The 26,370-nt window shown below is 34.8% G+C and overlaps 1 protein-coding gene across 3 annotated transcripts in view; it reads left to right on the top strand.

Moving 5' to 3' along the window:
- The window catches only part of TRPM7 (transient receptor potential cation channel subfamily M member 7), a 97,827-nt gene extending 75,237 nt beyond the window's left edge, over nt 1-22,590 (top strand). For 2 of the 3 annotated variants that reach the window (XM_081146996.1, XM_081146997.1), the window contains 12 exons: nt 370-466; nt 2,584-2,654; nt 4,553-4,587; nt 6,586-6,611; nt 8,848-8,898; nt 8,978-9,043; nt 9,655-9,938; nt 10,069-10,151; nt 10,311-10,516; nt 13,374-13,425; nt 13,522-13,628; nt 21,085-22,590. In XM_081146996.1, the coding sequence (XP_081003122.1) occupies nt 370-466; nt 2,584-2,654; nt 4,553-4,587; nt 6,586-6,611; nt 8,848-8,898; nt 8,978-9,043; nt 9,655-9,938; nt 10,069-10,151; nt 10,311-10,516; nt 13,374-13,425; nt 13,522-13,628; nt 21,085-21,215 (1,209 nt within the window). In that variant the 3' untranslated portion in view covers nt 21,216-22,590. Of the gene's footprint in view, nt 1-369; nt 467-2,583; nt 2,655-4,552; nt 4,588-6,585; nt 6,612-8,847; nt 8,899-8,977; nt 9,044-9,654; nt 9,939-10,068; nt 10,152-10,310; nt 10,517-13,373; nt 13,426-13,521; nt 13,629-21,084 lie in introns of those variants that run through there. The other variant, XM_081146998.1, reaches the window with a different exon arrangement.
- Nucleotides 22,591-26,370: the final 3,780 nt, after the last annotated feature.

The following is a 26,370-nucleotide window of genomic DNA, read 5'->3' as shown; positions in this document are numbered from 1 at the left end:
AAGTCAAAGCAAATTAGGGAAAAAATGAAATTTGACAAGTAATGATCAGATAGACCTTTGTTATATAAATAGCTCATAGAAATCAGTAAGAATGCTACCAAAACACCCCAAAAGAAATTGCCCCTCCACTCCTTTACCCTCCAAATCACTATAATCATTGTCAGTGTGAGTGTAAAATAGGAGCAACAGTAGCAAGTAGGGTATTTTGATACAGTTTTTTGAGATTAACATTGAAGAAAATAATTGTAATTTGTATTGCACCCTTCGGTGTCCAGGTAGAATAAAGCGTGTTAAACTAAATAGATCTACTTAGGACAGTGATTTGAAATTCAGTTCAGTTTTAAAATTGTGTGTATGTACAATATGCAGAATGATACTCCTTCTGAAAACACTTTGAAACACCTGAGTTCTCATGCTGGATTTACTGAATGTCACCAAACTTCTATTCCTCTTCTTTCAGAACAAGGTGAGTGTTTTTACCATGTGAATTATGTTAGCAAACATACACATTTACACTTTAACTGTATTTTATGTATGTCACACATCTGGGTAATGAATGTTTCAGGAGTCAAAAAACGAAGGTTCTGGTACATCATTGTTGCCGTAACCTTGAGTAAAACACATAATCCTAACATTCCAATATTTTTCTATAAATTGATTAGGCCCTAAAGATGAAGTATAAAGACTTACTTTTTACAAATCAGATGATTTTAACTTTTATAAGTGAATCTGTTGTGTTTTAATTGTACTGTAATTTAGTCAATCTGTTTGTTTGTTATTTAAATATTGTTTTATTAATTTCAGAGAGAGGACGGGAGAGAGAAAGAAACATCAGTATGAGAGAGAAACATCGATCAGCTGCCTCCTGTATGCTCTCTACTGGGGATTGAACCTGCAACTTGGGCGTGTGCCCCTGACTGAGAATAGAACCAGCGACCTTTTGGTGCACAGGATGATGCCTAACCAACTGAGCCACGCCAGCCAGGGCTCAACCTGTTACTCTAATTTAACTTTTAAAAATAGCAGATATAGCCCTGACCAGTGTGGTTCAGTTGGTTGGGCATTGTCCTGTGCACCAAAAGGTTGCTGGTTCGATTACCGGTAGGTAGGGGGCCCAGGAGGCAGCCAGTCAATGTTTCCCCTCACATTGAGGTTTTTCTCTGTCCCTTCCTCAACATTTCTCTCTCTCTAAAAAAATCAAGAATATTTTAAAAATAAATTAATAATAATAAATAAAACAAAAATAGCTAATACATTTATTTGGTTCAAATTAAAATATACACATGCACACACACAGGCATTTTGAAAATCAGTCACTCTCTCCAACACCACATGTAACCAGTGTTATTTTCGTTTATCCTCTAGAATTTCATGTTTATTCAATCATACATGACTATACTTTTCTACCTCTCTCTCTCTAATCTTTTCTACAAAAGGTAGTTTTGCGCCTTTGATTTTTCTCTTAAAAATTAAATGGCCTGGGGTTGTTTCCATATCATGCTCTTTTATGAGCCAGAGTTGTATATGCACATAAATTTATTATTCAACTTTTCATTTATGTACATACAACCTTTATTAGGTTCCTTAAGAAAAATAGCACCTTGTCCCTCTCACTATCATTTCCCCTTTCATTCTCTTTTGGCATACAGCAATATCAAGTTGGGTTTATTCCAGAATTACAAGTTGGTTTAACATTCAAAAATGTAATTAATACATGATAGGAACAAACTAAAAGAGGAAAATCATGTGATTATCTCAGTAGCTTCAGAAAAGGCATATGAAGAAAATCAACATTCTTATTCATGATTAAAACACTTAGAAAAGTAAAAATAAAATGGAGTTTCCTTAATCTCAGTAAAAGATATCTACAAAAAGTTATCACAAATATTATACTTCATAATGAAATATTGAAAGCCCTAAATGAGGGACAAGACAAGAATTCTGGCTAGAGCAATCAGGGAAGAAAAAGAAATGGTAGAAAGACTAGAAGGGAAGAAAATAAAACATTATTTTCAGATAACATGGATGTTATTTCTAAAGTTAACATGCTTATAATTTTACATCCTCATATTTCACTTCTAGGTAATAACTATTCACCATTCACTAAAGAAGGCAAGGCTTGAACTCCTTTTTTCCCCCCCAGCTCTCTGTTTGCCAAAACATTCACACTCCCTTGCCCTTTTCCACCAATATAGTTATATCATAATTTGAGTTAGATGAACACACGATTCTCTGCTATTTGACTAAATTTCTTCAAGGTATTCTGTCAGCTTCATCATCTTGAAAAACTTTTGCCCATAGTCTTCTAATATATTTCAGTCTGGTCTTTTTGCCCTTGGAATACAACTTTTATTCTAAGATTTCCCATCATCATTTATCCAGGTGTTTTCATTTATTGTATCATAAAGTTGTCAATTCTCTCTAAATTAATTTATAACTTAACATCCTGACTGTTCAGCAGAGTTAGGGAGAGGATAAGTTCTCCAATGAAAGTTATATTATGCCTAGAAACACTTTAGGTTTGGTTAGTTGGTATTTAAAAAATTTTAGTTGTATAACTTTTGTTTTCCAATTTTATTTAAGTGGAAAGTAGCAGTAGAAGGCCATCTACAGAAGAAATTCATGAAGTAGATTCCAAAGCAGCTTTACTACCGGTTTGTACATTTCTTTCTTTTCTTTTTTTTTAAATCCTCACTTGAGGGCATTTTTTCCAATGCTTTTGAGAAACAGTGGAAGGGAGAAAGAGACACACACATTGATTGGTTGCCTCCTGCACATGCTCTGACCAGGGCCAGGGATTGAGCCTGCAACCGAGGCACGTGCCCCCAGCTGGAATCGAACCTGGAACCCTTCAGTCCATAGGCTGACACTCTAACCACTGAGCCAAGCCAGCTAGGCCTGGTTTGTGCATTTCAGTTAAACAGTGCATATTTTTAAATATACACATATTAGAGAAGAGCTAAAAGATGGTGATACTTTAGATTATATCTGGCTTTCAGAAGAATTTTTATCTGAGAAAACTGACATCTGCATGGTAGTTTTAGAAAAGAGTTTCTTCCTGTAGTGAATAGCCAGGAATTTTTTAAGAAAAATTTATGCAGAAGAAAGTTAGGAACCTCTCTTTGAATTGAAACTTATTATATGAAGTCATTCCCAGCCAGTTGAGGTAATACTTGGTTTTACAAATCCTCTTTAAAAGCAGTCTCTGATAGAAAGCAGAAAAATTGTGTCTTTATAGTTAAGTATAGAAATCAATGCTCTTAATTATGATCCTGGATTGTCAAGAATATTATTAACTTTCTGCTGTAAGGAGATAGATTGTATTATTAAAATTCATGTTACTGAAAAAAATTACATCAATGGGGAAAGGGGTTTAGGTGAACACAATTTCACAGTCATGATTACTCTTCTCTGGAAGGACCCATCTTGAACTTAAGCAGCACAGTATTGCCCCAGTTACAGTGAAAATGACCTCACAATGCCAAATTAAAAAGCTCATGGGAGTCAGCCCTGGCTGGGTAACTCAGTTGGTTAGAGAGTGGTCCCAATATGCCAGGGTTGTGGGTTTGATCTGTCAGGGCACATACAAGAAGCAACTTAATAAATGCATAAGTAAATGGAACAGCAAAGCTCTTAGGAGTCAATTTATACGGATAGTATTAGAATTTTAATAACTGAAGATAGAATTATTGGTTATAGGTTATAAAGCAATTAAAGCCATAAAAGAAAGTGTTACAAATATGAAAAAAAGAAAAAAACTACTCGAAAGACTGGAAAGTTTGAAAAAATCTAGAAATAACTCATTGGGGGTGAAAATAATAGATCAGGCACAACAGAACAGAGAATTGATAAATTGGACCAGAATGTAATGTAAAATTATAATTAGGTGGAAAGTGTATTAAACAAAGAGACATGGAAAACACCTCTAAATTGGCCTTGAAAGAATAGACAGAATTTGTAGAGATTATAAATGGCCTAGAATTTTGAAAAATGCTGGAATATGTGAAGATTTGAATTCAGGAAGCATAGCCCAAACTGGGGACGTAAAAATAAATCCACAGCTAGAAATATCATTATAAAACTGCAGAATAAAAACTATATGCACATATACATGCAGAAAAAGACTTCAGTGAAAAGTGTCTAAATGTTACTAGTGATTTCTTTGTTCACAGTTTGCATGATTTTAATTTTTCTCTTAATACTTTGATTTTTTGATTTTTTTTTTTTTTTTTAGGCAAGGGGCACATCTTATCTTTGAAGTCACAGAAACAAATGCATATTTAAAGAAAATAAAATAGTTATCAAAAACTAGACTATATGTTATAGGGTATAACACTCATGAAATTCTTTATTCCACCTGAGGAATGACATTATGGTAGTTATATCCATTTATTATTTTATTAATTCAGTTGTATGAAACAAGGACTTTATATTATTTTTCAGCCCTTCATTCTTAAAACATATTATGGGAAACAAAACAGTACTAAACATTTATGCTTCATCTAGAGATACTTTTCTTTAACTTTTTGTTTATGTTTGTTTTTGACTACAGGATTGGTTGCAAGATAGACCATCAAACAGAGAAATGTAAGTAAGCCTTTTCTTATCATTAGCCTATAAAATATCATAGTCTTTTTTCTGTTCTTTGCATCATCCATGTAACACTCTTATAAATGGGTAATGATTATGGTAGCATCTCCTGTCTTTACATAGAAGAGTTGGGGTAACTCATTCATTATGAGTTAATGTATTAATTTAAATTTATAATTTTTATATAATTACACTATAATTATAGTTATAATATAATTACAACTCTACTAAAATCATCCTTATGATACAATTATGATTTTATTATTTAGTATTGTTTTCAACTTAATCTTGAATAAATTTGTTCAAAGACCTCATTTGACACTTCAGTTTTGCATTTGCATAATTAGTGTGCCCATCATTTTAATCAACAAACCTTGCACCGGTTTTGGAAGGCACTTCAGTAATTAAGAGCAGTAATACACAGTGTGCATTAGAAAGCCTCCATACTAGATCCACTAGAGAGCTAATGTTGTAATTCAGAACCAATAGTGGAAACAAAAGGCAATCTGACAGGCAGTCATCCCCAGAAAGGAAAAATTTTTAGTATAGATTACACATAAAGATAAAGAAGAATCAAAGATAAATTCTGTGTTTCCAGCCTGGGAATTAGTATTTTAGGACTGCAAAGAACATTTTAAAAGTCTTTTGACATCCATTTGATACTGGAAGTATGTTAGAGTTACACTCTGATATGGACTACTTGAGAAGGGAAGCCAGTTTGATGGAAATTATTATATATTCCACAGTGTTTTTCTCATTTCCTTCTGTGCATTAGAAATAGATGTGAATATATACAGAAGAAAATAAACCAAATGCCACATGGATATGCAGTTGAAATTCTTTGGGTATTCTGGTCCTGAATGGCATTTGGAAAACCTATCTATATCAGATCGCCTCAAAGAATACTATCTTTTATAACCAAAACCATAGAATGTGAATACAGAATAGGCACTTAAAGTTGATTTATTATTATTTTTAATCCTCACTCAAAGATATGCTTATTGATTTTAGAGAGGGGAAGAGAGAGAGAAATACCAATGTGAGAGAGAGCATTGATCACCTTCCATATGTGTCCTGATAGGGAATTGAACCCACAACCTTTCAGATATGGGACAATGCTCCTACCATCTTAGCCACACTAGCCAGAGCAAAGTTGATTTTAATTTAGCTAACAAGAGAACATTGTCTTACAGATGTTGACCCTTAGAAGTACCCAGAAAGGTGGAGCTGGTCAGCACTGTTTGGGTGCTGAGAAAAGAGTGGTTTATCAGCAGCAGACAAAGAAGATGCTAGGGTCAAAATACTTCTTATAAAAACTGTTTATGTTATTACGGTGAAAATCAACAGGAAACATCAGGATCAGATAGACTGGAAAAGACTGCAAAGGTCCTCTACTCTGGCATTCCTTTCTGGTCTAGTTCTTTCAGTCCTCACCAAGGCACATAGCTGTATAATGGGAGAGCTAAGCCTCCAACCCATTTTTCTTTATTTCCATTTCACTCCTTTACACCGATTTCTCTAATTTGCACTGGAAATTGCAATAATTGATATGAATAATACATTTGATATTGGAAAAATTTTGTTCAGCATTAGAAATTGAGTTTTGCAAAATGACATCTATTTGCTTTTCTCTCAGTTCTTTGCCCATCAATTCTACTGAAGTGTTTTTAGAATCCAACAAAGTCATTTCAAGGCATTGTTGTATTGGAATGAGTCTCTACAAATAGAGACGTCATGGAATATTGTAATCTATTAGTATTGAACTATCAGTTTGGCATAAATTGGAGGTGCAAGTTGTTGATAAAGCATATGCATATGTATATATACATATTATGTATGAATTTGGCTTTGGCTTAAGGAAAATGGCAAATATTTAAACAGAAGTGAATCTGAACCTCAGAATTCCTTAGTAACGTATTTAATCATAATAACTTCATAAAATAAAAAATTATGGGTAGTTAAAGTTATAACTTATATTTTTTGGTATTTCTTTAGACCATCTGAAGAAGGAACATTAAATGGTGAGTCCATGTGGTAGATTTAATGTGAAAAAAGTGAGGATCATGTATGATTTATTATAGCAAATACTACATTATCCTAGAAATTTTATACTTTATGTTTTAAAAAACCAATGTATTACAAAATTTTCCCCTCAGTTAGTTTTTCTTCATTGTAGATGTTTCAGAAACACATGAAGTCACCATGTGAATGATGATCTCTTTACTACCACCCTTTCCCCTTCATCCCTGCAACCCACCTGCTCCTTTTCTTATATTCCCTGTTTTAGTGAATGATGCTGTTTCAGTTAGCTAAAACCTGAGAGGGAGCTGTACTTCACCCCCTTGACCTTGCACTCACAAAGGCCTGTTTTAGTTACCTCCTAAATATCTCTAGAATTCATCTTCCGCTGTTGCTTTCAGCCTACTGCTGCTTTCAGTTTATAACTTCATCATTTTTTAAACCTTTTATTGAAATGTATAATATGTATTACAGAATACTGCTGATAAACCTCCATGTCAGTGAATTCTCACTAAGTGAGCATACCTACCTATGTAATGGGCCCCCAGATCCCAAAACAGAATATTGCCATATTCCAGCCTCTTGTGTCCTCTTCTTGTTAGAACCCCTGCCCCAAAATAACACAGTAAGTTAGTTCATGCGTGTGCGTGTGTGTGTAGTCTGTAAATGGAATCATACAATACGTATTCTTTTGTGTCTGGCATCCTCCTAGTATATGTTTTATGAGATTCATCAGCACTGCTGTGTGTAGTGGTATTTTATGCATTCTTACTACTATATACAGTTTTCTTGTGTGAAAGGACTGAATTTACTTTTCCATACTACTATTTGATGGGCATTTCAGTAGCTTCCAGTGTGTGGCTGTTATGAATAGTGCTGTTAGGAGCATTCTTGTTCATGTTGTTTGGGAAATATATGTAGGAGTGGAATTGCTAGGTAGTAGGGGATGCATATATTCACATTTAGTAGTTGCTGCCAAATAGGTTTCCAAAGTGGTTGTGCCAATTTGTCCTCCCTTCTAGTCTGTCTTCTATTCTGCCTCCAAAATGATTCTTCCAAAAGACCTGATCTTGTCACCCCTCTACTTTATATTTTCCCCACTGTCATTGCACAAAACCCAGTGTCCTTTCTTAGCATGGCATATTTGGCCCTTAACAATTTACTTTCTTTGTTTCTGTAGCTTTACCTTCTATAGGTATGCCCATAGTCTTGCTCATTAATTTGCAATCTTGTTTGCATATCCAAATACTTGTAAGGAATCATTTGTATGATGATACATAGCTACAGCATTAGAATAATTTTGAGTGAGATCTGAGTAAGTGTATGTTGCAAAATCCCCACAGGTGATTCTTATATTAGCTTTCAACTTCTTGTGGTTGGTATAGAGGAGGTATTTGGTACCCCCCTCCTCTATAGTCCTACACTGTTTGTGTGTGTATGTATGTGTACATATGTATATACACGTTATGCTTATCACACAGCATTAAAACTTTTGACTAACTTCCTTCTGCAAGACAATAGGTTCTTTTTCATTTATATTCTAGAAGCTTAACACATAGCATATTCCACTTATTCTCCATCTTTCTCACTACTGTTAAAAGGTAAAGTCCTCAATTATATTTAGAGATGGAGGAGGGTTTTTTTTCATGCTTCACATTCCAGAAGTTTATCTTTTCATGGTCAACCCACTAAAATAGTTACATGACTACAGGCCCCAGCCCCCAAAGATCCTAAACTAAAAGATATTTCTCTCTCTTTTTTTAATGTTCTTACTGATTTCAGAAGAAGGGAGAGATAGAAACATCAATGATGAGAGAGAGTCATTGATCGGCTGCCTCCTACACACCCGCTACTGGGGATTGAGCCCACAACCCGGGTGTGTGCCCTGACTGGGAATCGAACCGTGACCTCCGGCTTCATAGGTCGACGCTCAACCACTGAGCAGTGCCAGCCAGGCTATCTTTCTCTTTTTGAGTAGGAAGCATGCATTTATGACAGGATAGTGTGAAACCTGCTTTTTTCCTCTTCGAGGTGTCTGAGTGCTCACTTACCACTAATCTGGCATAATGAAGTGGGGTAATATGGCACAGGATGGCCATGTTTTATGATTTTTTCTGTTTTTTGTGAAGAGAGCTTACATGAAGGAAACTTAAGATGACTGTATGAGAATGTCTGAGCAGAAATTTATGCTGCATTAGTGCCTTTAAAAGGGTCTCATTTGTTTACTTGATATTTTAGGTCTTGCTTCTCCATTTAAGGCAGTTATGGATACAAATTACTATTACTCAGGTCAGTAATATTAAAAACAAAATTTAATGATATTTTTAGCCTTTAGGGATTTCATTATTTCTCTCTCATTTTTATGCAGCTGTGGAAAGAAATAACTTGATGAGATTATCCCAGAGCATTCCATTTACACCTGTGCCTCCAAGAGGTAAATCCAAAAAATAAAGAAAAGTGAAAATAAATCTTTTATTAATATATGATTTTTGGGTGTAATATAGAACAGGGGTGTTGACAGAAAAAGAATGGCATTAAGAAGCATTGATTTCATATAAATTTAATTAGCCTGACTACTACAAGAGGGGTATGTTTGTAGAAGAAGGAAGTATCAGAAGTATTGAATTTCTCTGTTTCTTGAATATCCAGAAGCAGTAGTGTACTCGAATTCAGAAAAACTCTTAATCCATTGTGTAGTAGTGAAAGCATAGGTGAATCAGCATCGCAGGGTTTGTGGAATAGAGATTTCTAACCTCCTGCCTAAAGAAGTGTATAGAAATCTAGTCGCTTTCTAAAAATTTTTCTTGGAAATTTTTACAATTTTAAAAATGCTTATCATTACTAAATACACACGAATTTAGAGATATCAGTAGATTGTTGGTTTCTGAGCAATTTGTTGCCCTTTAACTTCTTTTATAAAACTACAACTTGGCTTATTTCTTCTATTCCTTACTTAATCTTAACCAAAGATACCTTTCAGTTTTTATTCTACATTTTCATTTTTAAAGTGTCATAATTTGACCTTAATATGTATTCATGTTGCAGGTGAGCCTGTCACAGTGTATCGCTTGGAAGAGAGTTCGCCCAGCATATTGAATAACAGCATGTCTTCTTGGTCACAGTTAGGCCTCTGTGCCAAAATAGAGTTTTTAAGTAAAGAGGAGATGGGAGGAGGTTTACGGAGAGCTGTCAAAGTACAGTGTACCTGGTCAGAACATGATATCCTCAAGTCAGGGCATCTTTATATCATCAAATCTTTTCTTCCTGAGGTCGTTAACACATGGTCAAGTATTTACAAAGAAGATACAGTTCTACATCTCTGTCTCAGAGTAAGTGCTAGTGAATGCTTAACAGTAGAACATTATTTAAGCTTCATGTTTTCACCTCTAAAGTATCATAAACCAAATAAAAATCTTAGTTTTAGTGATGAACAAGGGTTTGTTTTTTTCTGTTCTGTAGGAAATTCAGCAACAGAGAGCAGCACAAAAACTCACATTTGCCTTCAACCAAATGAAACCGAAATCCATACCATATTCTCCAAGGTAAATCTTTAAATTTTTCTGGGATCTATTAGTATTATGTGGATAACATTCTCTTTTAACCTTATTGATGCTGAATATGTAATTATTTACTAATTTTAAAGATCAGTTAGAATTTTATTAACAAAACTGCTAGTAATATCTATAACTATTTTTCATAAGGTTCCTTGAAGTTTTCCTGCTGTATTGCCATTCAGCAGGACAGTGGTTTGCTGTGGAAGAATGTATGACTGGAGAATTTAGAAAGTACAATAATAATAACGGTGATGAGATTATTCCAACTAATACACTGGAAGAGATCATGCTAGCCTTTAGCCACTGGACTTACGAATATACAAGAGGGGAATTACTGGTACTTGATTTACAAGGTAAATTTATTAAAATATTGTTAAAATGAAATTGTGCAGTAGGTTCTCACCAATCATGGGCTATGAATAATGTACAGAAACCTGTTAATTTATAGGTAGGTAAAATCTTAGGTCAGTAGAATCTATTTTAAAAACAAGTCAATAACAGCCATAGCATATAACCATCCAGGCCCTGAGTCGTGGGATATGTCTATCTTAATTGTTATTTAGGTAATGCAGATGTTTTGATAAAAATACCCTATTCTACTCTTACATGTGTAACCTTAGTCTTTTAAAGGTATGAAGACCATTTCTCTAAAACCCAAGTATCTCTGCTGTTCATAGTGTTTATGTTTTATCTCTTACTGTGAACCTAAACCAGCTAAATATTTAATGAATTAAACTAATCATTTTATTTGCTTATAGTTCTTTGGTTGGGGAATTTGGATGGAGCCTAGTGGGGATTGCTTATCTCTGCTGTTCCCTTAGAAGATTTAACTGGCTGGATACTAGCTTGCACAGCTTCACTGGAGTCAAATGTCTGATGTCTCTGTTCACTGACAGCTGAATTCCTTAGTTCTCCATCAAGTAACTAGCTAGCTTTTGCTTTCTCATAGCATCAGAGTTTCAGGTAGCTAGACTTCTTACATGGTAGCTGGCTTCTTCCAGAGAGAAAGCAGAAACTCCTAGAGCCAGGCCCTGAACTGGCTCAGATCCCTTCTGCCACATTTTACTGGTCTGGGCAAGTAATAAGGACAGCCCAGATTCAAAAGGTAGGGAGGGAATAGATTCCAGCACTTGGTGCTGCATGTTACAAAGAGCAGCATGTTACAAAGGAGGGGAAAACTGATCATAGCCATTTTTGTAGACAGAGTGTGTCATTCATATAAAATAAAAATAAAAAAGATTGCGGCTGGGAGAGGGCAGATTTGCTTAGCCTAATGTCGGTGCCGCTTCATGGCATCATCAGAGAAAAGTAAAATTGAGCAAGTTGCCAGCTCTGCCTGGATGATACTTTTACATTATAGCTTTCATAACTTTTTCCTTAAAGAGCAGTCTTAATTTCAAAAGTCAACACAGACCAGATTTCAAAGTCACATAAGAACAATTACTCAGAATGTTTATCACTTGATGACTTCTTTCCTTATATAGATACAAATATAAAATACTTGTTGAAAAGCAAACAGTTGGTATTGATTTAGCTTACGAATGAAAATCTGTGTAAAAATAACTATTCTTTTTTCAGTAATTCATCATTTTACATAAATGATTAAATGGTGTACATATGTAGTGAAAAGCTGGTGTATATTATTAGCCCAATCTAGTTAAGTAGAAAGGATCTTAAAGCATATTCTTAAATATGTGTCATTTCATTATCTCCAAACATGTAGGAAGTAAGGCTAAACAGATTTTGTCTGAACCATTAATTAGAAAGATGTCAATTATTTTCAGTAATTGAAGTAGTTGTGATGTTCTGTACATAATTAACATGTTCATGGAGCCATTTTTTTCATAGAAATATTTTAGATGATTACTACAAACAAGTTAAACAGTGGAGAAAAATACAAAGAACAGAATGTTATCATCTTTACTTTTTTTTTAACCTCTGTGCAAACAAATATACAAATGGAGGCACGATTTTTCTTTAATCGTTTTGTGTTGTGATTTTTCTTCAACTAAGAGCATGGGTGTGTGTGTATGAGAGAGAATTTTAGGGGAGGGCTAAGAAATTGTATTTTTTTTAGTTACTCTTTTTAATAGCTGCATGATAGTCTCTAGTATGGAGCTATGTATAGCATGATTTATAGCATCTGTTGAGAGACATTCACCCTATTTTTAGTCGTCTTGATTTGGGTGGTTGTAGGGCTATTACAAAGAGGGCTGTAACAAACATACTCATGTACTGCCTCTTTTATTTCCATAGATTCCTAAATTGTCTTAGCAAGAAAAGATAAGTGCAATTTTAATAGGTACTGCCAGGTTACTTTCCAAAGGTTCTAGGAATTCATATTAAACACTGTGTGTGAATACCTATTTCTCCCCAATCTCTCCAATCTGATGAGTAGAAAGTAGAATCATGTTTTAATTCTGGCCTTTTTAAATTGTAAAATGTAACCATTTTATTAGATTTCATTCTAATGGGCTAAATATTTGTGATTATACATGTCAGTTGATGTTTTTTATTTATTTCCTTAAATGGAGAGATGAGAGAGACTGAAAAGATTTTACCACATTTTAAACACCTCCAGGGAGGGCTGGAGGTAAAGGAAGTTGTTCACAATCTTATCCTTGGTGTCATCTGTGTCTTTTTAAAGAAGATATATTCGTACAGGGTAGGCAAAAGTAGGTTTACAGTCATGAGGACACAAAACAGAGTTTATTCCTACATCATTATTTATTAATTATAGTATTTTCCATACAAACAACTGTAAACCTACTTTTGCCTCACTCTGTTATGTTTTTAAAAAATCCAAAACACTTATTAAATGGCCTATAGATTATGCCTTTATGAACCTAGTTGTTCTTTGCTAACTGAGGTGAGACAATGGCAGATTGTGTAGACCTTTTACATAAGCAGATATTTGCTTGCAACCTTGGCCTTGTTGCATCAGAAGCTAGTGCCTTTAGGAGCTCACATGCATACCTACCAACTCTGACATTTAACTGAGTCATATTGCAGGAGCTGTGTTCCTGATGCAGCCTTGAAGTCATAAGTCAAGTTGTGAAATATCAAGAGAGAAAAAGTACACTCTTGAATAATTTAACATTATGTAAATGTTGATGCTGTTATAAAATTTCTCATGACTTGTTATTATGTAAATGTCAATGTTTACATCAATCATAATACAAATTATCTTTTTTACATATACATATAAAGGTGTGGGTGAAAATTTGACTGACCCATCTGTGATAAAAGCGGAAGAAAACAGGTAATAAGTTTTAATAATTTTATTAAGATAATTTCAGATTCTACATTTCTACTTGCATAAACTAACTTTTTTTAATTTAAATTACCAATGCCATAGATCCTGTGATATGGTTTTTGGCCCAGCAAATCTAGGAGAAGATGCAATAAAAAACTTTAGAGCCAAACATCACTGTAATTCTTGCTGTAGAAAGCTTAAACTTCCAGGTAAGCATTTTCTTAATCAGTGTAATGAATAAATTGTTACTAAAGTTTGTTACTGCAATACTCTGTAAGGCCAGGGACACAAATACATATTGTTGTTATAAATGGATCTATGCTTTCTCTCATTACTTACAAAAACACAAAGCTCACTCATTTAATATATATTATGTGTCTGCTAGATGTTGAGAATACAGTAGGGAACTAGTCAAACATGATCCCTGCCCTCAATGGAGTTCAGTCAAGTCTTGAAAACTGACAAGATTAACAGAATTAGTTATAGGACTATCATTAATGCCAAGCAAAAAAAAAAAAAAAAATAGAACAAGTAGATCACTTAACACAAACTAAGAGGTCGAGGAATGCTCCCTGGGGAACTGACAGCTTTGCCTAAAACTGAAGGATGAATAGTCTTTCAGCCTGTCAAAGAGTTAGAAAAAGAGTATTCCATGAAGCAGGAATAGGAACTACAGATACTTTCTCTCATGATAGTAACTTCATCTTTGTATTTGAAGAATTACAAGTTACAATTGAATTGTAAGTTACAGCATAAACCAGTGGTTCTCACCTTTTGGTGTGCATCACAATTTCCTGTGGAACTTTTTAAAATCACAGATTGCTGCCCTGGCTGGTGTGACTCAGTGGTTAGAGTGTCATCCCTCACACCAAAGGGTCGCCGGTTCCATTCAGGTCAAGGGCACGTACCTGGCTTGCAAGTTCGCTCCCCAGCCCTGGTCAGTCGAGTGGGAGGCAACCAATTGATGTGTCTCTGTCACATATCTCTCTCTCTCTCCCTCTCTCTGTCTCTTTCTTCTTTGCCCCCTTCCCCTCCCTTCCACTCTCTCCAAAAATCAGTGGAAAAAATATCCTCAGGTGAGGATTAAAAAAAGAATTACAGATTCCTGGGATTCATCCTTGAGCTGTATTTTTATTTTTATTTTTTATTTTTTTAATCCTCACTTGAGGATATTTTTGCCATTGCTTTTCAGAGAGAGTGGACGAGAGAGAGAGAAACATCAAAGTGAGAAAGGCACATCAATTGGTTGCCTCCCCCACTCACCCCAGCTGGGGCTGGGGATCAAGCCTGCAACTGAGGTACATGCCCTTGACTGGAATAAAACCCAGGACCCTTCAGTCCGCAGGCCAACACTCCAACAACTAAGCCAAACTGACTAGGGCTTGAACTGTATTTTTAAAAGTTCCTCTCATTATAAGCAATAATGTAGTAGTTAAGAGCTTGGACTTAGGAGCCAGACTGCATGGCTCCAGAAAATACCTATATCATAGAAGCTTTTTTTTTTTTTTTTTGGTATGCTGACCTTGTATCCTGCAATCCTACAGCCTTGCTAAACTCACTTAGTTCTTTTCAGGAGGTTGTTTTCGTTTTGTAAGCTTTTGGGAATTTTCTATGTAGATACTGCGATATCATTTTATTACTTCCTTTCCAACCAGTACTCCTTTTACTTTATTTAAATAGGAATAGTGAGAACAAAATTGCTTTTGTTCCTGATCATAACGGGAAAGCATTCAGTCCTTACCATTAAGATAATGTTAGCTGTAAGGATTTTGTAGATGCACTTTATTAGGTTGAGGAAGTATTCTTCTAATCCTTGTTTCTTGAAAATGCTTATCCTGAATGGATATTGAATTTTGTCAAATATTTGACCATATTTGTCAAATGGTCCACTTATGTGACCATTTGGTTTTTCTTCTTTAATTGGTTAATATTACTTGGTATTACATGGATTGATTTTTGAAATGTTGAACCAGTTTTGCATTCCCAGGACACACACTACTTTGTCATAATTCCTTTTTTATGTACTGCCAATTCAGTTTGCTAATATTTTCTTGAGGATTTTTAAAAAATATATATCTTTATTGATTTCAGAGAGAGGAAGGGAGAGAGAGAGGGAGAGAGAGAGAGAGGAACATCAGTGATTTGAGAGTCATCATTGATCAGCTGCCTCTTGCACATCCCCAACTGGGGATCCAGCCTGCCACCCAGGCATGTGCCCTGACCAGGAATCAAACCACAATCTCCTGGATCCTTGGTCTTTGCTCAACCACTGAGCCACTCCCGGCTGGGCTCTTGAGGATTTTTGTGTCTTTGTTCATGAATAATATTGATCTGTGGCTTTTTTATTTTCTTGTACTGTCTTTGTCTTGTTTTGGTATCAGAATAATACTAACCCTAAAAATAAGTTGGAAATGTTCACACCTCTTCTGTTTTGGGGAATAGGTTGTATAGAATTGATTTTATCCCCACTTTAAATGTTTGGTAGAATTGTCTAGTAAAATCATCTTAGTCTGAAGTTTTCTTTGTCAGATGGGTTTTAACTAAGATTTTATTTTTTTCATAAATGTAGGACTGATGGGGCTATCAGTTTGTTTTTTAGTGAATTTTAGTAGTTTGTGTCTTTCAAAGAATTGGTTATTTAAATTGTCAGATTTCTGGACATAGAGTTGTTTATATTAATATCTTTTTTTTTAAATATCTGTGGGGTCTGTGGTGAATTATCTCTTTCATTATGGTAATGCTTTTGTTTCTTGGTCAGTCTGGCCTAAGGTGTATCAATTTTATGATATTTCAGAGTACCAGCTTTTGTTTTCATTGTTCTACTGTATTTTCTGTTTTCAATTTCATTGATTTATTCTTTTTATTATTTCCATCTTTCTGCTTGCTCTGTTTACTTTGCTTTTCTCTAGTTTTGTTAAGGTTGATTATTGTTTTGAATGGGCTTGGCTTGGATTATTGGTTTGAGACCTTCTTTTTTTAACAAAACATTTAGTGCTATAAATTTTCCTCTAAGTGTTGTGTTAGCTGTATCCCATAAATTTTGGTATGTTTTATTTACTTTAAAATATTTATTTCTCCTGAGGTTTCCTCTTTGACCTATGGGTTATTTAAAAGTGTCTTTTTTAGTTTTCAAATATTTGTGAATTTTCTAGTTATCTTTCTTTTACTTACTTCTTGTTTAATTTCATTATAAGAGAACATACTTTATATGATTGTAGTTAAAAAATCCTTAACCAAAGATAGCCTCTCTGGTGAACATTGCATGTGCACTTGCAGAGAATATTTTATTGTTGGATGGTGTATCTATAAATGTTAATTAAGGAGCCCTGGTTGGGTAGTTCAGTTGCTTAGAGCTTTGTCCCAATACTTCAAGGTTATGGATTCTCAATCCCCTATCAGGACACATACAAAAAACCACCAATAAATGCATAAATAAGTGAAACAACAAATCATTGTGTCTGTCTGTCCCCCACCTTCTCTCTCAATCACTAATTTTTTTTTTAAATGATAATTAAGGAAAGTTTTGGGGGTTTTTTTGCCAGTGTTCAGATTTTTTATATCCTTGTTGATTTTCTGTCTAGTTGCTCTATTGATTACTTAGAAATGAGGTATCTAAGTATAATTGTGGATTAATCTGTTTTGCCATTCAGTTCTATTAGTTTTTCCTTCTTGTATTTTGAAGCTTTGTTCTTAGCTGCATACACATTTATAGTTCTTATCTCTTCTTGGTGAGTTGTTTCTTTTTATCATTATGTAATGCCGTGGTAATTTTTCTTGTTCTTAAGTTTACTGTGTTTGATATTAACATAACTATTCTAGCTATCTCTTGATTAGTGGTTTCATCAAATGTCTTTTCCCATTCTTTTACCTATATATATTAATCATATTTAAAGTGGGTTTCTTGTAAACAGCATATAGGTTCTATGTTTAATTTGTTTTTTGAAATCTGAAAATTTCCATCTTTTAATTGGTGTTTTAGAACCTTTATATTTAATGTAATTGTTGATGTGGTTAGTTTTAGACCTTCTGTGGTTTTTTTTTCTGATTGATATCTGGTTTGTGTTTTGGGGGTTGGGGTCTGCTTCTCTTAGTATTCTATTTTACCTTTACATTTAGTTTTTTACTGGCTGCTTTTATTTTCCTTATCTAAAAATGTGTGTATTTTTTGCCTTCATTCCTATAGGTTATTTTTACTGGATCTAGAATTTTAGGTTGGCACTTCTTTCTTTTTAAGCACTTAAAAAATATTCTGCTGTATTCTGGTGTCTGTTATTTCTGATGAAAACTTCAGTCACTTGAATTGTTCTTTCCTTATATGTGATGTGTCATAATCTAGCTCCTTTCAAGATTAGTTTTGGTCTTTGGTTTTCAGCAGTTAGATTCTGATACATACTGTTGTAGCTTTCTATGTGCTTGTTCTGTTTTAGGTTTATTTAGCTTCTTGAATTTGCATATTTATGACCTTTATTAAATTTGGGGAGTTTTTAGCTGTTCTTCAAATACTTGTCCTTTTTTTAATTTAATTTTTAAAATTTTTGTTCAAAATATTACAGATGTCCCTTTTTCTCCCCAATGACCTATTTCAACCTGCCTCACCCCCCTCCCCAGTCCCTCTCCACACCATTGTTCATGTCCTTGGGTTGTACATATATGCGTATAAGTTCTTTGGTTAATATCTCCCCATCCACCCACCGCCCCCCTCCATCCCTCTGAGATTCGTCAGTCTGATCCATGCTTCCATGTCATTGAATCATTTCTGTTCATCATTTTATTAAGTTCTTTAGATTCCACATATGAGTGAGGTCAGGTGATGTTTGTCTTTGTCTGCCTGGCTTATTTCACTTAGCATAATATTCTCCAGGTCCTTCCATACTATTCCAAACAATATGAGATCCTTCTTCTTTACAGCTGCATAGTATTCCCTGGTGTAAATGTCCCACAGCTTTTTTATCCACTCATCTACTGATGGGCACTTGGGCTGTTTCCAGATCTTAGCTATTGTAAACTGCGCTGCTGTGAGCATAGGGGTACATATATTCCTTCTGATTAGTGTTTCAGGATTCTTAGGATATATTCCTAAGAGTGGAATCACTGGGTCAAAAGGCAGCTTCATTTTTAATTTTTTGAGGAAACTCCGTGCTGTTTTCCATAGTGGCTGTACCAGTCTACATTCCCACCAGCAGTGTACTAGGGTTCCCCTTTCTCTACACCCTCGCCAGCACTTGTCATTTGTTGATTTGTTGATGGCAGCCATTCTGACAGGTGTGAAGTGATACCTCATTGTAGTATTAATTTGCATCTTTCTGATGATTAGCAGCGTTGAGCATTTTTTCATATGTCTCTTGGCCATCTAAATATTTGTTCTTCATCAGTCTCTTTCCATGTTTTTTCAGGGTCCCATACTAAGAACATTAGACCTTTTGATATTGTCCCCCAGAAACTTGAGACTTTTATTTGCCCACATTTATATTATTAATTAACATTATCAGGGCTTGAATTATAATTGTGTTTTTCTCCACTGTTCTTTGTGTATAGTACAGCTACAAATACCTTCACATTCCCTAAGTCCATACTAATATAGTCTTGATTGCAAAAATTATTCATGCAGTAGCAAATATATACTTAGATTATTGAATATAGTCTGTTACTCAAATTAAAATTAACAATTCATATTCTAAATGTCAGTTCTATTTTATATGGAGAAAAAAGTATAGGGTATATTTATGACTATGATTAGTTTAAATTATAAATTTGATATTATTGCATTCAATTTTCCAGTTCTACAACTGTTGTATTATGTGTCTATAACTTCCTAAGTGATTTCATCCTATCCCAGAGCTATAAATGCAGTCTGCATACTGATAGTATCAAACTTAACTGAAGCCTTAACCTCTTTCTTGAGCTTTTGTTTCTATATTCATTTTCCTACATTTTTAATTTTTAAAAAAATATATCTGTATTGATTTCAGAGAGAGGAAGGGAGAGGGAGAGAGAGAGAGATAAAAACATCAATGATGAGCCCGGCCAGGCGTCTCAGTGGTTGAGCGTCGACCTAGGATCCAGGCGATTGGGGTTTGATTCCCGGTCAGGGCACATGCCCTGGTTATGGGCTTGATCAATGACTCTTTCATCATTGATGTTTCTCTCTCTCTTTCTCCCCCTCTCCTTCCCTCTCTGTGAAATCAATGAAGATATATTTAAAAAACAAAACAAAACATCAATGATGAGAGAGTCCTTGATCGGCTATCTCCTGCACACCCCCTATACTGAGGATCGAGCCCGCAACCTGGGCATGTGCCCTGACTGGGAATCAAACCACAATCTCTTGGATCATAGGTTGATGCTCAACCACTGAGCCACGCCCAGCTGGACAGTTTCCTACATTTTTAGTTGGATACCCTAAAGCATCTTTATAAGCAACATGTTCGTTCCAGAACTTTTAACTTTTATTTCCCACCCTTACTTACAAAACTCTGCTTCTACATTTAATTAATGGTAACCCAAATTGCTCAGGCTCAAAACCTAAAAATTAGCCAATTCCTTTTTTTTTCTCACCTTTCATAGCCAACCTGTCAAATTCTGTCTACTCTAATTCTGAAATCTCCATTGAAATTATCAGTTTCTCTTCATCTTCATTTGCCACCATTTGTTTCCTGGATTCTTGCCATTTGCCCCCTAACAAGACTTCACATGACAATCAGAATAGTCATTTGAAATAAATCTGATTATGTTTCTCCCATAAGACTGCTTAATATCTTCCAGTGGATCTTCATTGTAATGTCTACTCCTTACCATAGTTTGTATCCCATAAATCTAGAGTCAGGAAACTTCTCTGTGAAAGGCAAGCTAGCAAACATTTTAGGCTTTGTGGGACATGTGGCCTGTGTCACAGCTACCTGGCTCTACCATTGTAGTGCAGAAATAGACAGTCTATAAACAAATGATTGTGGCTTTATTGCAATAAAACTATTTACAAAAAATAGTCAACCAGATTTGGTCCTCACACTATAGTTTTATAACCCTTGGCCATTAACTGCTGCTTGACCTCATTTTGTACTAGTCTTCTCCTCATTCACTACATGCAAGCCATACTGTTTTCTTGCCATTCTTTGAACACACCAAGTTCACTTCCTTCTTACAGTCTACAGTTACCTTCCCTCTGCCTAGAACACTCCTCCTAGAGCTTTGATAGTCACTTCTCAATATTCAGGTCTTCACTCAACTGTTACCTCCTATGGCGTTTCTGCCCAGCCCTGTCTAAAAAAATTGCCTCATCTCTCACCTGGCCCTCATCACACTGTTTTCTTCAAAGCATCTGTAACTACTTATAATTCTGTCATTTTTCTATTTCTTTTTCTTGACTCACTAGAATATAAACTCCATGAGAACAGAAACCTTGTCTGCCTTGTTCATTGCTGTGTCTCCACCCTCAGATGAGTTATTGACTCATGATCAGAGCATAACAATTATTTGATGAATGAATGAATGAATGAATGATTTTATTTTTATGTGTATAAATTTTGTGACTTTTGCATTTATAACAACCTGGTAGGAAATAGACCTGGCATGTTTAGATGAAAACTGATGTAGACATGTTCTTAATTTTCCATTTCTAAGAAATACTGACTTTTTTCTTTCTTTTTTTTGTTGGGGTGGTGAATATAGACCTGAAGAGGAATGACTATACACCTGATAAAATTATATTTCCTCAGGATGAGCCTTCAGATTTGACTCTTCAGCCTGGAGATTCCACCAAAGAATCAGAATCAACTAATTCTATTCGTCTGATGTTATAACTTAATCATTGGTTTTGCCTACACCTCACAACAATGTTACTGTGTCACTTTTCGTTCAGGAGGAGATTGTTTGGTGATATAGAAAAGTGTCTGCAAATTGAATATGCTAGCTCTGGAACAGTTAAAAGGTCAAATCATTTTTTTGTTTTTTTTTACCTGATTAGTCAGTCAGGAACTCCCTATAAGATACAGCTAGTAGCTGTTAAAATTTAAAGGTAAAGGAAAATTAGTATTTGTAACTTCTTAAAGGGCTCTTTTTAGCAGAGGACTTCATTTGACTTTGTTCTGATGAGGGTGGTAACTCTCTCATGTGGTGCAATACCATTAACCAAAGCTAGGTGTCAGTGCAGATGTCATTGGCAGCTACTTGACTGCCATCCAGCTAGCGCAATGAAGCAATCACCCAACCTTTGGGTTAATTGGCAGTCAGACATCTTCCTCAGTGTGTTTTAGTGTGTTCAGTGACGGTGTCACTAGTCCCAGCTAGATGCTTGTTGGCCACGGGGAAGGTGATGACTTGTTATAATTCTAGATTCACAGGGATAGATAAGAAACCTGAGCTGAAAAGCATTTTCTAAGAGGGACTTTATGAATCAGGGTTAGGCTCCATATTTAAAAATAGAGCCAGTTTTTTGTTAAATAGAGCCCAAATTGTGCAAAAGTATTAGTGGATTTTTTTAAACATTGTTTTATCAAGTCATTCTAAGTAGAAGAAAGCCATGGTAGACTTATATAACCTAAATATATCAAAGAAGAAACTTAACTCATTGTTCAAGAGAGGTTACCTTGTGAGAAAAGTTAAAGTACTTTTTTCCTATCTATCTTTAGTTGTAGTGACAACCTGGAAGTTACATATTTCTCCAAAGATTATGTTGACCAGTATATAAAATCAGAATGTAAACATGAACTCTTGCATATATTTAAAACTGTGTAGGAACATCTGAACATGAATTTTGTTTGTGGTACTTATTTAAGAAATTGAGTTGAATTATCATGTCGGGATATTGCAATGCAGCTTTATATAATAAAATGTAATTTAACTGCCCCAGATATTGTTGAATACTCAACAAGAAAAGCTTTTCCTCTAAAGTTTTATGCTTTGATTTTTTTTTTTTTTCATTTTTGTTTGTTTTCCTAGGTACTAATTTTTATTTGGGAGGGAGCAGTGTAAATCTTACTTGTATTCAGTAGTGTATCTCATAGATACAGATGAGGCAAGAAGAGAGAGAAACTGTTTAAATAGTGTTTAATATTGATGAGAAGAAAAATGTATTAAAGATATTATACTATATACATTTTGTATATCATTAAATCTTTAAAAGAAATTAAATAAATTTATTCTTGTTTACAGATGTTTAGTGAGTTTAATCATTCTGAAAAATTATCAGTTTTCAGTGTTAATTTGTTTTCAGAGTATGATTTTTTTTTTAATGAACCGTTTGTACACCTGTGCTTTTTGATCCCTGTCCTGTACAATGTTTAAGGTGTTCTTGGTTTCCTACGGTGGTGGTGGTGGTGGTGTTTTAATTTGCTTCTTGTTTTGTCAAAAAACAGGGATATGGGTTATCTATTGATTAACATTATGCTGATTATTTTTACAAGATAACTGTAATAGTGAACATTTATTTAGTACTTAATATGTGCCAGGCATATATTAACTCATTTAATCCTTATAATAATCTTCTGAAGTAGGAGTAGTTATTATCCAATGTTGTCAATTAGAAAATCAAGGCATTAGGTAACTTTCCTACGATTCTTACAGTTAGTAGCAGCACTAGGATTCAAACCCAACTGGCTTTTATCTGTGATCTTAAGCCCCAGGCTGTATTGACTTAGAACATACAAAAAAGGTTTTAAAATGCAAGGAAAAACATAAAAACTACCCTCCTTTCCCACCTTTAAGTTGAACTGTGTTGCTTTCTGACTTTTTACCCCGCTAGACTACACGCTTTGCGGAGGAAAGGACCCTTAGGATATTTCGCCACTGTAACACCAGACACCTTGCATAGTACATGGTTTATGATAGGCATACCGTAAAAAAAAAAAAAAAAAAATGATTTTTAAAATGTTTTATCTGAAAAAAATAATAAACATATCCTCGGGTGAGGGTGAGCAAAAGTAGATTTACAGTTATAATTCAAATAAGTAGCACAGTAATAGAAGAATAAACTGTTTTGTGTCCTCACAACTGTAAATCTACTTTTGCCCAACCCTGTATGTCTACACCAAATCTTGTACATGAATATTCACAACAGCATTATTGATAATAGCCAAAAAGTAGAAACAAATATCCAACAGATGAATAAGGGGTTAAGTAAAATATGATATATTCACACAATAGAGTATTATCTGGCAATAAAAAGTACTGATGATACATATATTCTACAGCATCTTATGTGCCTTTCAATTCTGTAGTTAATCCAAATACACTGCAATGCAGAGTGAAGCTGGATAGACTTGGACTCTCTTTCTTGCCCTGCCACTTATTCCATGAGTGACCGGCGAATCAACGAAGTCTCTCGGACTATACTACATACTGTGAAGGTGCAGTGCAGTAAGTGTTAAGCACATAAAGGCACTCAAATCATAGGTGTCTGTTACCTTTTTTCCTTAGAAGTTTCAGTGAAGAGAGGGGAGCATGATAGAGAACATTCTGAGTAATTTTTCTCTTTGCAAAGGAATTTATGATCTTGTAGCTTCTTCCATGAGCACAAGCTTAAGAAATAGGTAGGTGTGTATAATGTGTGTCAAATTGTGCAAGTCTGCTCCATATTTATCTCAACATTTGAGGGCACTTTTAAGTTACCCTTTAAGTGTGAAATTTGGGGGATGGAGTGTAAAAAGTAACCACAAGCACAAATATAAAACTAAAACATCAACCAAAGTGACCGTACAGTGCTCAATCATATTACAAGTGCACGTGTAAAAAAGTCAAAATAATGGAAAAAATGTGGGAAGAGTTGGAAGGGAATAAGTCCAAGTAATCAGTAGGGTATAAGCTATACGAAGGTAAAGACTTGTATTTTAATCACTGTTCAATGTCTAGCACAGTGAAATGTACAAAGTAGATACACAACATTTTCTGGATTAATGAATGGGGTAGGAGTTCCAAAATGAAAGCCCTAGAAAGAGAGAAATTTGAAAAAGAAAAAAAAAGACCTACTTAATGGCACAATTTGACTACTGCTAATAAAGAGCAAAAAAAAAGTTGACAGAGGAAAAAATCAGATTGGCTTAAGAATTCTCACCTATTGTATAGCATCTAGGAGGCAGCAAAGCAATATTGTTAAGAAGAGGAGTTTGATGAGATATCACTTCACCTGTCAGAATGGCTGCATAAATCAAACAAGTGTTGGCAAGATTGTGGAGAAAAGGGAGCCCTTGTGCACTGTTGCTGGGAATGTAAATTGGTGCAGTCACTATGGAAAACAGTCTGAAGATTCCTCAAAACATTAAAAACAAACCTAACATATAACCCAACAATGCTACTTCCGGGAATTTATCTGAAGAAATCCAAAATACTAATTTAAAAAGACATTTGCACTCCTCTGTTCATTGCAGCAGCATTTACAATAACCAAGATACAGAAACAACCTAAGTATCCTTCAATAGGTGATTGGATAAAGAAGATGTGATACAGATATACAATGGAATATTACTCGGCTATAAAAAAAGAATGCAGTCTTGCCATTTGCGACTACATAGACCTAGAGGGTATTATGCTAAGTGAAATCATACAGAGAAAGATAAATACCATATGATCTCATATGTGGAATCTAGTAAAAAAATAAAATAGAAACAAAACTCAGATACAGAGAAGAAATTGATGGTTGCCAGATGGGAGAGATGTTGAAGGGGGTGGTGAAAAAGGGGAAAGGATTAAGATGTACAAATTGCCAATTATAAAAAAGTCATGGGGATGTAAAATTCAGCATATGGAATATAGTTAATAATATTGTAATAACTATGTATGGTGCCAGATGGATACTAGACTTTATAAGGGGATCACTTCTTAAGTTAAATGTCTAACCACTATGCTGTACACCTAATATAATACTAATATGATATTGAATGTCAACTGTAATTGAAAAAAATTAATGAAAAGGAAAGAGTTCAGATGCTATGTGATGGGATTCTCTGAAAGTTTGTCATTTTCTTGGAAAATATTAAGGATATACTAGAGCAAAGAGAAAGATAGGATTTAAACAGGAAGACATGAGATAAAAGATAGGTGAGCACAAGTTTGTGAAATATACAAATTTAAATATTTGCTGACAAATAATTATACATGTTGTAATTTTTTAAGTATTTTGGAATAAAATAAATAAATATGAAAAAGGGATTCAGGGGAACCTGGTAGTAAAGCATACTAGCAGTGTTATCTACTTGGGTAAAGTCATAGGTACTGATTCTTGACATTGATTGTAATGTCAAGACATTGATTGTAATGTGCAAATACGCTGACTTGCACTATGTGACCTTAGTAGCTAAATAAATTAAAATTTCATGCAAACTCATTACAAGCAGTCCAGAACTTAGAAACCAAATAGGTTGAGATAATGTGGTATCCCTTGCTATCCAAACCTTGGAACTAAGTAGCTGCTTGTATATTTGTTGAAATATTTAGAACAGAAGAATACAGGTGGGACAAAAGTAGGTTTACAGTTTTGAGTACTCGAAACAGTTTATTCTTGTATTATTTAAATTTTTAAAAAATTTATTGATTTTAGAGAGAGAAACATTGATTTGTTGTTCCACTTATTTATGCATTCATTGGTTGATTCTTTTAAGATTTTTATTTTTATTTTTTTTAGTTTTAAATATATTTTTATTGATTTCAGAGAGAGGAAAGGAGAGGGAGAGAGAGAGAGAAACATCAATGATGAGAGAGTCATTGATCGGCTGCCTAGCCTGCAACCCGGGCACATGCCCTGACCGGGAATCGAACCCCGATTGCCTGGATCCTAGGTCGAAGCTCAACCCTTGAGCCACACCTGGCCGGGCTTTTTTAAGATTTTTAAAAATTGATTTCTAGAGAGAGAGAGGAAGGGAGAGGGAAGAGAGAGAAACATTGATGTGAGAGAACATCGATCTGCTGCCTCCTGCATGCCCCCCACCAGGGATCAAGCTCACAACCTGAGCCTGGGCCTGGGCC

Source organism: Miniopterus schreibersii (genome assembly GCF_964146895.1).
Source record: "Miniopterus schreibersii genome assembly, chromosome: 1".
NCBI classification, from domain to species: Eukaryota; Metazoa; Chordata; class Mammalia; order Chiroptera; family Miniopteridae; genus Miniopterus; species Miniopterus schreibersii.
Note: the sequence above shows the minus strand (reverse complement) of the source record. Positions and strands in the feature narration are given on the sequence as shown.